Raw genomic sequence first — 10,218 nt, forward strand, 5'->3', positions numbered from 1 at the left:
AACAGAAAAACAGGCAAGCCCATAACCAAACACTTCCCCCCAAAAAAAATTAAAATTGGAGGGACAGGGGCTACAGGCACCAAGTCAGAGTGTGTTACGAGGGCTGGCCTAAGGCATTTTGGCACCTGAGGCGGACCCCCAACTGGCACCCCTCTACCAGCCAGGGAAGAAGGGGTGAGGGAAGATCTACATCAGGAACAAGGCGGGGGGGGGGAGATCAACACCAGGATCAGCTGCCCCTGTGGATCCTGGCACCTCACCTTGCCACCTAGGTAGGCCAGCCCTGGGCACTGTATTGGGAACACCCGGGCTAGCCATTATCACCTCAACAGTAATAGTGTGAAGATGTAAACCTATGCCACCGTAAAAGAAAGGCGGTATTGACACACAACGAATTCCAAAAAGTGAACGGCCTTTCCAGCTCTGGAGCAAAGAATGTCAGCTGTTGCGATTAACTGCAATACTGGCTGGCGCCTGCTCTCCGCCCTTCCCTACCATTTCCTCCCCGTTTTCGGGGTCAAGGGGTGGGGAAGCAGCAGCTACTCTCCCCTCTCTCTGCTCCCCATCCCGCCTTCCTTTTGCCCTCAGGGAAGGAAGGGTTCAACTCGTTGAATTCCTCGGGAATTCGCGAGGAGAAGCCCCTCTCCTATGGTTGAGCAACAGTGGACACCACTCATCCCCGAGCTGGGGCCGGGGTTACACAGACGTTGAAGTGCGGCTGCCCCTCAATGATGAAGGAGGAAGGGCCGCCGGAGGAAGGTCAAAAAGCGCGCGACGCCAGTGACCGTTGGAGATGGTTCGAAACCCCCCCCCCCGCAGCGCGCGCCACCCTTCCCCGCTCTCTCCCAAAGGAGGGGCAACGTGTGGGGGTGGGGAAGAGACAGGGCCAGCGTCCGTCTGCGCAGACGCGGAAAACTCAGTTAACCTTGCGTGGAGCCTCCATAAACACAGAAAGTACATAGGAGCCACATAGCGGCGTGGGAAGGCCCACTGTTGATGGGCGGGTGGGGTGTTTAGGGATTGACTTGGGAAGTGAACCCGCGTGCTGCCTCGCAGAATCCTAACGGAAAGTCGTCACCGAATCGGGATTATCCGAAGACAGTTTAACCGTAGTCATTCCCGGCGTCCCTAGAGAATTGACAAGGAAAAGAGCATGATTCCGTCCCAGTGGTACAGCCCGCCCGGGCTCATCCAATCATAAAATAACCTCGTTTGGCGGATCATAAATCACCGGGTAGAAGAAGACGGTCCACGCACGCAAAATTGTTGCTTTGAATGACTTCATCGCTTTCCTCGGGCAGGGGCGTCATCGCGGTTGGCGGCCCTGGACAACTTCAAATGATTGAGCACAAACTGAGCCAATAGGCGCCTAGAGTTCTTTCTGATCGGCACATGCTGAGAACTAACGAACCGAGGGCATCGACGAAAAGGGCGGAAAGGACGTGAGAGGGAACAGCCAAACGGAAATGTAGGCGGGCGCAACGCGAAACCAATCGCATCTTCCGAGAACGTGGAGCGTCGGCCAATAGGATTGCAGGTGGGGGAGGGCGGGGGAAGCGCGGACGTTCTCGTGTCCTGTTGCTAGGAGAGGGCTGGAGTCGCTTTTTCCGCGAGAGGCGGAAGAGCGTGGTTTAAGTTGGAACCTGGTTTTGGGGGGACCCGGTAGCCAAGGCCTCTCAGGGCGGCTCTCCCTCCCTCCCCGCTAGGCCCAACCTCAGGGTTCCCTTTCCCCGCCTGCCTTAATTCCAGCCCCTCGATGCCTACACAACCATCCCCTCTATAAGCGCCGGCCTCTTCCTCTCCTCTTTCCCCACAAAATCCTCTCCTGTGGTGAAGGGGTAGCGCAGGCCATGGTGAAGCTGGCTGCCAAGTGCATCGTGGCAGGTGAGTTCCGAAACTGGCCGCCTTGGCAGCATCGCTACAAGTCGCACCTCGTGTACAGGGACCTGAGAGTCCCTCCCGGGCCAAGGCATGTCTTCGTCTCAGAGGGGAGGAAAAGAGCATTGCTGCCTCTGCACAAGCGCCCGCAATCTAAGGATGCGGTTAAGGTGTTCGGTTGCTTTTATAGCAACGCAGCCTAACAGGAAACCGTTGCTTTTAAATAATTCCCGCCCCGCTCTAGAAATCTCTTGAGAATTCCTTCCTAAATCGACATGGTTAGGATTGTGTGTGTGTGTGTGTGTATATATTAAAGAGTATATATATATATTATATTTTATATATTATATATATATTATATATATTAAAGAGCATATATATATATATATATATATATATAAAAGAGTATATATGTCTTGGGTTAATTTTGTGCCCTGTAGAAAGGGAAGCACAGGAGCACACCAGGTAGGAGGACTTGCTCTTCAAAAAGCGAAAACACACAAAGAGAAAATAGCACTGCACACCTGCTATCTAATTATTCTATTGCTCTGAGACCAGTTTGACCCTCCAATGTCAAACATAAGCTCTCCAGGGCATCGCTGATTTCTATCAGTCACATCTAATTTTGGTTTTGTGATGTGAATGTTTTGTCTCGTGTTGCAAACTTTCTTGCATCGGTTGGTGGCATATAAATCGATCAGTAAATGATTCTAGTTGTTGAAAATGACAATTAGTCTGCAACAGGTCCTCCTTTGAAGGGGGCAAAGGCTTTCTTTGCAAACCTATAAAAGAAAGCAATGGTGAAAGGAAGATATTGTTCCAGTTCCATGTTATATAGCAGGCATGTCCAACTTTCAAGAGACTGAGATCTACTCCCGCTATAAAATAACTGGCAGTGATCTACCAAAATTGTTGACCTTTTTTTAAAAAAAACCAGTTATTCGGGGGGGGGTCCCCACAATCTACCACATACCCCCTGTGATCTACCAGTAGATCACGATCTACCTGTTGGACATCCCTGTTATATAGAAATGAACTGTAACTGGCAGTTTGAACTTACTGTACCTTGATTTACCAGAAAGCATATTGACCGTTGGTTGGTTGGTTGGTTTAAAAAACTGCAGATCAGGAGCCACTGTAGGCTTTAGGAGCAAAGTGCTCGTGTTAGATCAGCTTTTAGACAAGCAAGTTTCCCAAATAGAACAGAAAATGCCAAGATTATTGAAAGATGTTGTGGTTTTATCGCATGCTTAGCATTATGGGATGTTTCTTTAGAATCTTAGAAGTGTCATGACCCTAGAATCAGATTACGCTTTTTCAGGGGATGAGGGCAGACTCTGAAGGGGGAGGCCATGCAGGGCTAATCCCCCAAAAGCTCTTCCATCAGGGCTGGTGTGTCCCGCTTGAGGCGAAATGAGAAGTGCCACTCCTCCACAAGCGTAGAAGGGCCAGCATCAGCATGATTCTCAAGATCCCTTTGTGCTCTGTGAGATGTTGCGAGATTTCAGCGAGATCTCACTGGAAATGGGAACCAGTGCCAGCACTGCTTCTCCACTGGTGGTGGAGGCGGCAGAACAGGTATCCATGAGGGTACCAACCCAGGGACTTCTGCTGCTTCATCCTGCCTCATAAGTGGGCAGTCAATTGGTGCCAATGCCCTTCTTGCCTAAGGATGTAGCACTGCTATCTTCAGTCTAGAGGACTCCATTGCAGAGGCCCCCATGAGGTGGGTGAGGCCAGAGCAGAAGACTAATGGAGCAGGCTGAGGCCTTTAAGTGATAAGGCAGCTACCACCAAGGGCAGGACCAGCAATAGGTATGCTGCTGCTATATAGAGCTCAGTCTCAATTTGATAATTGCTGAAGCTACATCAGCACTCTGCTCTGGGCCTCACAACAATATATTCCATATTTTTACTTTAAAAGCAAACCTTACACCACCATTGATAAATGCAAAATACTCAATTTGCCTAAACAAATTTTATTTTCTAATTGCCTTACAAGGTGACCTAATCAACCAGAAGTGTATAAATTTGACTGTGTTGTCTCCTCATGCATAATTGGCACATTTTTTTCTGCTATGTCCATTGGATGCTCCTGTCTTACCTGGCATCCATGCAAGAGTATGAAGTTTGAGTGGAGTAAACACACACAGGACAGCCGCCCTGAAAAGCACAATTTCCTTCAATTAGTCTTGGAAATAGTTGCTCAATTTGAGCCTAAATACTGAATTTTTCATGCATGTTGCTCCTGCGTATGCATGTCTAGCAGAACAATTGCGTCCTGTGTGAAACAGAGAGAAACTGTTGTGAAATCTGAGTGTTTCGTGCATCTTATGCAGAAGAATTAACATGTTTTTCCTGTTCATTTCTGATGCCTAAAATGTTGATATTGAATCCTGACAATATTGTTATGATCGAAATTAAATATTTTTCCATACTTGGAAGTACAGTATGTTGCAGCTTTAGGCAATGTTTCCACAATGCCATTTGTTGTGTTCTGTACAGTAGATCTCCTAACTTCACTCTTGTTCACATTATGAACATAACACTGGACAAGGTTATGATTAACATTCATTGATAATAAGAATGTTGTGGCAAACTCAAAGAAGCAAAATAATATTTATATTGTAGCAAGTATAATATATAAGTAGACCAAAAGTGCTGTCCTGATAGATGGTGAAGAAAAAAGCTAGAAAGTCAGTTTCTGTAGTGTCCCATGCTATGGTCAGTAGTACCACAGCAGATCTTTGGCGTTTGTGTACTTACAAAAAATTGAGAACAGGTGTCCTACAGCCTGAGGGCCATGCTAGATGCAGTTCTGGAGAATCTTGAGCTGCCACAGAACTGGCAGGTAATTATTTTGCTCCTTGCTACAGTCCACACAAAAAAGAAAAAACAGCTTTCGAAATGTGTGCTTTTCATTTCAAGGTGTGATGGGGGCATCCCTTGAAATGTAAATTGCAGCTTTGAAGAAACAGTTTACGGTATGTGGGCACTGTGGTAGGAAGAAAAACTTTTCCTCCCCACCTTTGTGGTCCAGAGACTCCTCAGCCTTCCCTCAGCCACTGTTTACACTAAAAACATGCATTGATTTTAATTACCGTATTTTTCGCCCTATAGGACACACTTTTCCCCCTCCAAAAATGAAGGGGAAATGTGTGTGCGTCCTATGGGGCGAATGCAGGCTTTCGCTGAAGCCTGGAGAGCGAGAGGGGTCGGTGTGCACCGACCCCTCTCGCTCTCCAGGCTTCAGGAGAGCCCCAGCGCCAGCCCCACAAGGTCGGGGGACAGAGGGAGGTGGAACGCCACCATCCCCTGTCTCCCGAAGTGGTTTGGAGGCTGACGGCGGGGAGACCCCGCCGCCAGCCCCGCAAGCTCCGGAGACAGTGGGGAGGCGCAGCGCGTCTTCCCACTGTCCCCGGACCTGATCTGAAGGCGGGCGGCGGGGAGAAGAGCGCTTCTCCCCGCTGCCGGCTCCACAAGCACCTGGGGGGGAAATAATTTTCCCCCCCTTTATTTCCCCCCAAAAAAACTTGATGCGTCCTATGGGCCGGTGCATCCTATGGGGCGAAAAATATGGTACATTCACACAATGAATGTCATGTCTAGCTTGGACCTGTTCCTTTGCCCAGATAAGGGTAAAGGGACCCCTGACCATTAGGTCCAGTCGCGGACGACTCTGGGATTTTGGTGCTCATCTCGCTTTACTGGCTGAGGGAGCCGGCATACAGCTTCTGGGTCATGTGACCAGCATGACTAAGCCTCTTCTGGCGAACCAGAGCAGCGCACGGAAACGCCATTTACTTTCCCACCAGAGCGGTACCTATGTATCTACTTGCACTTTGATGTGTTTTCGAACTGCTAGGTTGGCAGGAGCAGGGACCGAGCAACGGGAGCTCACCCTCTCGTGGGGATTCGAACCGCCAACTTTCTGATCGGCAAGCCCTAGGCTCTGTGGTTTAACCCACAGCACCACCTGCGTCCTTTGCCCAGATAGGTGTATTTAAATCCTTTGGTTTCAGCATGCATATAAAATGTATAATATTGTACTGGTCATTGTTTACATCAGTATTATTTATTTATTTAGCATTCCCCCCTTTTTTTGTTTATCTATTGAATTTATATACCACTCTATACCCGCAGGTCCATTATATTTCTTAGAATATAATTGGAGGAAGGAAGTGACTTAGCCAAATTAGAACAAAAGTATTTTTCCTATTTGTTGTGCAGGTGACCCAGCAGTGGGGAAAAGTGCCTTGGTCCAGATGTTCTGCAATGATGGGGCTCATTTTCAGAAAAATTATACATTGGTGAGCTTTTGGATGGAATGACAAGCACTGGGGAGGAGAGATATTGGTGTGATCTTCACATATCTGAATGTTAATCATAGTGCTACGTATCTTGGTTACATTTAAAACTTCCCATCAGAAAAGTGGCAAGGATATATTTACCTAGGACCAGTTTGTACACTTACACAACCAATTATGATCAAATGCAGGAGGAGCAAAAGTGCATCACATTCCATTTCCCACTACTGTATATGTCTAAGGAAATGTGGAACAAGCACCCCATACAGAGACCTGTACGTGTGGAGACCCAATTTGAGGGGGAAGACTTGTACAAATCAGGTCTCTGCACTTGTAGGTCTTCATGTTGAAACATACTTTTTTCTATTTACCTTGGGTGAGCAGAAAAAGAAGGATGTACTATTTCTCTTATGAAGATTGTTGCCTGAAAAGGGGTTTGAAAAATACCCTAAAGAATCTACAGCCAGAGTTAGTCCTGTAGCAAAAATAAACTTTCTATAACTGTGAGCAACTGCCTTCATTTCAGCCTAGTTTTGTTTTTCCAGGCTAGTCCCAAACATCCATTTTTCAGATTCTGAGTGTTTCTATGACATATAAATTAGTTTGTTATATTGTGATGATGATTTGAAAAGCCTAAAGGATTATCTTGGCCCTAGGCAAGCATAGTATGAAAATACACTTGCTTCCTCTGAATCTTTATGACATGTTTACCTTATTTTGATTGACAGACAACAGGAGTAGAATTGCTGGTGAAGACGGTACTCATTCCAGAAACAAATGATAGTGTGGTGAGCCCAGCTATGATTTAAACAGATAGGCTTTTTTAAAAAAGTTAAAAAGCCTATCTAGAATTCTCATTTTTTTCAATGACTTTGTTTAACTTACTCCGATTCTGTTAGTTAATTTATACAAACGTAGGGAAACTTATTTGTATAGCATTAATGTTGACAATGCAACATCTTGGACTCTCTAATTTGTTCCAATAACTTCATACCCATTGGGACTCCTACCTCTTTGGGATAAAATCATGCAACTATGTTGGTATATGAGCTGCCATTTTGTCTATGCAATAAGTTGATACTAGGAATAGCAGAAATCAATGTTTTATAGGAAAGGAAAGAACCAGCTTTCTGAACCATCTCAACTGCTTTGACTCTCCCCCATCCCTCAGAGCTCTTTGCTGCCACCATTTGGTGAGTTAGTCATGGGCTGCTTGGTGAGATAGGGCAGTGAAATATTTGCAAGCTGGACTACCCTGGGCTATGGTGTGTTTTCTTCTGTATTTAAAAATATAATAGTTAATTCATTTCTATAGCTCTGTGGGTTACATGTATTATTATTAATTATTAAGATTGTGATCATTGCTGTGCCTGAAGTGAGGTAGCATTTAAAAACTGTTTACTTAGTAGGGAAGGTTTCATGGCTACACATTGTTTTTGCTTTTGCTTTCAGGAACTCTTCCTCTTTGACTCAGCAGGGAAAGAAATCTTTTCTGAAATGCTAGAGAAACTGGCAAGTAGAATATAAGAGTTTTCATTCAACAATAAGCTCTGAAGCACCCCTGGCCTCCACATCCTAATTAAAGCTTGCATAAGAACTGGGAGTAATCATTCCTTCCTGTCTTCCTTTTTCCTAACAACTGGATGGATCGTCACGGGGGGGGGGGATTTTCCCCATGCAGAAAAGTTATTGGGAGGTCAGGTGGACCAACTAATGCCTTCTGGTTATTTGAATTCTTTCAGATAATTAACACAGGCCTTTGTCTGATCCAGCAAGACACTTAAACAAGAATGCATATTTTGGGACTGTTTCACAGAAAATAGTTCTGCCTTAATTTGGCTGTGCACTCCTGCTTTGTAAATTGAAAGCCCATGGATCTTATTGTGCAGAGAGCATATTTGCATAGAGTAGGGATAGCCTGGTGCCCCCAGAGGTTGTTGGACGTCAGCTCCCATCATCCCTGACCATTGTCTGTGCTGGCTGGGACTGATCAGGGTTGGAGTCCAGAAGCATCTGGAGAGCACAGTGTTGGTTATCCCTGACAAGGAAGACCTTTTTATGTTTCCCTAATAGATCTTCAACTTAAACTTGCTTTGTTCTTACGTGTTTGGTAGCTTTCCTAGTTTTTAAAACACTGGGGCAGTTACACTGATTCACGAAGTGGGCATCAGCATGGTACCTTGCTGAATTTGCCAGAGAAAAGTATAAACTGTAATCTCTTTCTTTGTCTTTCCCAATGTTATATCTTCATTTGGGATGGTTTTTAGACTTTATTATGAGTTTATACTATGGTCTTTTCATGGAATATGATCAGCTACTGCTGCTGCACCACAACACACACCCAAATTTTCCATCCTTGAAAGTGCTTTTTTGAGGCTTTGGATAAGAATTTGGCTGAATTTGGCTGAAACACAGCAATGTACCTTTCCTTTGAATGCCAGTGATATTTCCATAGATGACGGAATCCTTGTCTATCAGACTTTCTTTTCTAGCTCTGGTTTTCTGATGCTCCTTATATACCATTTTTTTATGAAGTCTCCAGGGCTGTACTGACTATTGACAACATCTGTTTCAACAGAACTGACAGTGTTTTCCTCTTGTTGCACAGTGGGAACAGCCCAATGCCCTGTGTATTGTATATGATGTTACCAATGAACAGTCTTTCAATAACTCTGCCAAATGGCTTGAGAAGTTGAGGACCCAAGCTTCCAGAATACATATTCCAGGTAGGAGACTGAATATTTTTGCATATATACTTTGTGCCTGTAACTCCCGCACATGAGTTCTGACAGACATCAGCATCTCAGTTCCAAGCTGTTAGAATGCCTTTCTTTTATTCAGTCAGTATCTGAAACAAATTTGGGAAATACTTATGCCATGTGACTCCCTTGTGGTGTTTCTTTCCATTACCTTGTCAAACAACACATTTTCCTGTCTCTTTTACCTGTTAACTTGCTAGATTTTATAGTACCATTGTTAATCATTCAATGCTTCTTTTCTTCTTTTGTTTTTTGTAGGTGTGCTAGTGGGCAATAAGACCGATTTGATCGATAGGCGAGTTGTGGAACAAAAACAAGCTAAAGACTGGGCAGAAACCAATGGCCTAGAATATTGCGAGATGTCAGTAGTGAGTGTCTATATAATCGGATGTAGAGAAATAATTGCTTTCATTTTCAGATAGAGGAGGCACTGGATTATGTCGTTGTCTTTCTATAATTTAGCTTGTTTCCAGCAATTGTTATTTCCTGCAATTGTTGTTTCTTGAAGTAATTAAACGAGTTTTTCCTCATCTGTCATTATATATTTATTTTCTATCTTTACAGAAAGAGATGGAAAACTATGAAGCCCCTTTTCACATCATGGCAAATGCCTTTCACCGACTCTACAAAGAGAGGGTGGAAACCTTTCATTCATTGGTATGAGGCACCTCTGAGTGTGATAATGTTTAGCTTGTTTCATTTCTTTGTGCCTGGAACTAATCAGATGTTTAGCAATCACAGACTAAATCCCGTAAGAGTGGATGTTAGACTTTTATTTTCTTATTATCATATGTTTTCCTGTAATTCTAAGCCAAAATAAACCTATTGAAAGAGACTTTGACTGTTATTTCACCTGGCTATTACTTATCCAGTGACTTAAATTTTGGCATGCATGGCTTTGCCTGATTGCAGTTTAAATATTGTGAAAGTGAGTATAATGTGGGTCAAAGCATTCCCAAATGATTGAGGCAATATTAGACATTCAGCTGGAGTGTATATTGCAGATCAGGAAAGATGTCGTAAGAGCCACCAGAATGTCAACATAGTTAACGAGAAGAGTCAAAAAATAGTAGAGGCAAAAAGACTTCCTTCAAAATACGGAGGTCTTGTCCAAACGAGAACAAAAAGTAACAGGCTTGGGAAAACAAAGTGCAAGCAGGCAGTAAGGAAGAGCATATTGCTAAAAACATGAAGATCAAAACCAGTAAGTTATTCCAGTACATTAGTAGCAGGAGACTATATGGGGTGGCAGTTAGACCCTTGGATGACAAAAG

The 10,218-nt window shown here is 44.5% G+C and overlaps 1 protein-coding gene across 4 annotated transcripts; it reads left to right on the plus strand.

Annotated features, from left to right (window-relative positions):
* Positions 1–869: 869 nt before the first annotated feature.
* Positions 870–9,779, plus strand: IFT27 (intraflagellar transport 27). Of its 4 annotated transcripts, none has more exons than XM_082240281.1 (7): positions 870–1,537; positions 6,109–6,188; positions 6,914–6,973; positions 7,638–7,697; positions 8,794–8,911; positions 9,203–9,312; positions 9,509–9,779. In XM_082240281.1, exons 2-7 carry the CDS (start codon positions 6,144–6,146, stop codon positions 9,605–9,607), a joined length of 492 nt encoding a protein of 163 aa, XP_082096407.1. In that variant the 5' UTR covers positions 870–1,537; positions 6,109–6,143; the 3' UTR covers positions 9,608–9,779. The 4 variants fall into 4 exon arrangements, with proteins under 4 accessions (XP_082096407.1, XP_082096408.1, XP_082096406.1 ...); XM_082240282.1 differs by having other exon boundaries at positions 870–1,468; XM_082240279.1 differs by lacking the exon at positions 870–1,537 and adding an exon at positions 1,563–1,884.
* Positions 9,780–10,218: the final 439 nt, after the last annotated feature.

The sequence above is a fragment of the Podarcis vaucheri genome (assembly GCF_965113315.1).
Source record: "Podarcis vaucheri genome assembly, chromosome: 10".
NCBI lineage: Eukaryota > Metazoa > Chordata > Lepidosauria > Squamata > Lacertidae > Podarcis > Podarcis vaucheri.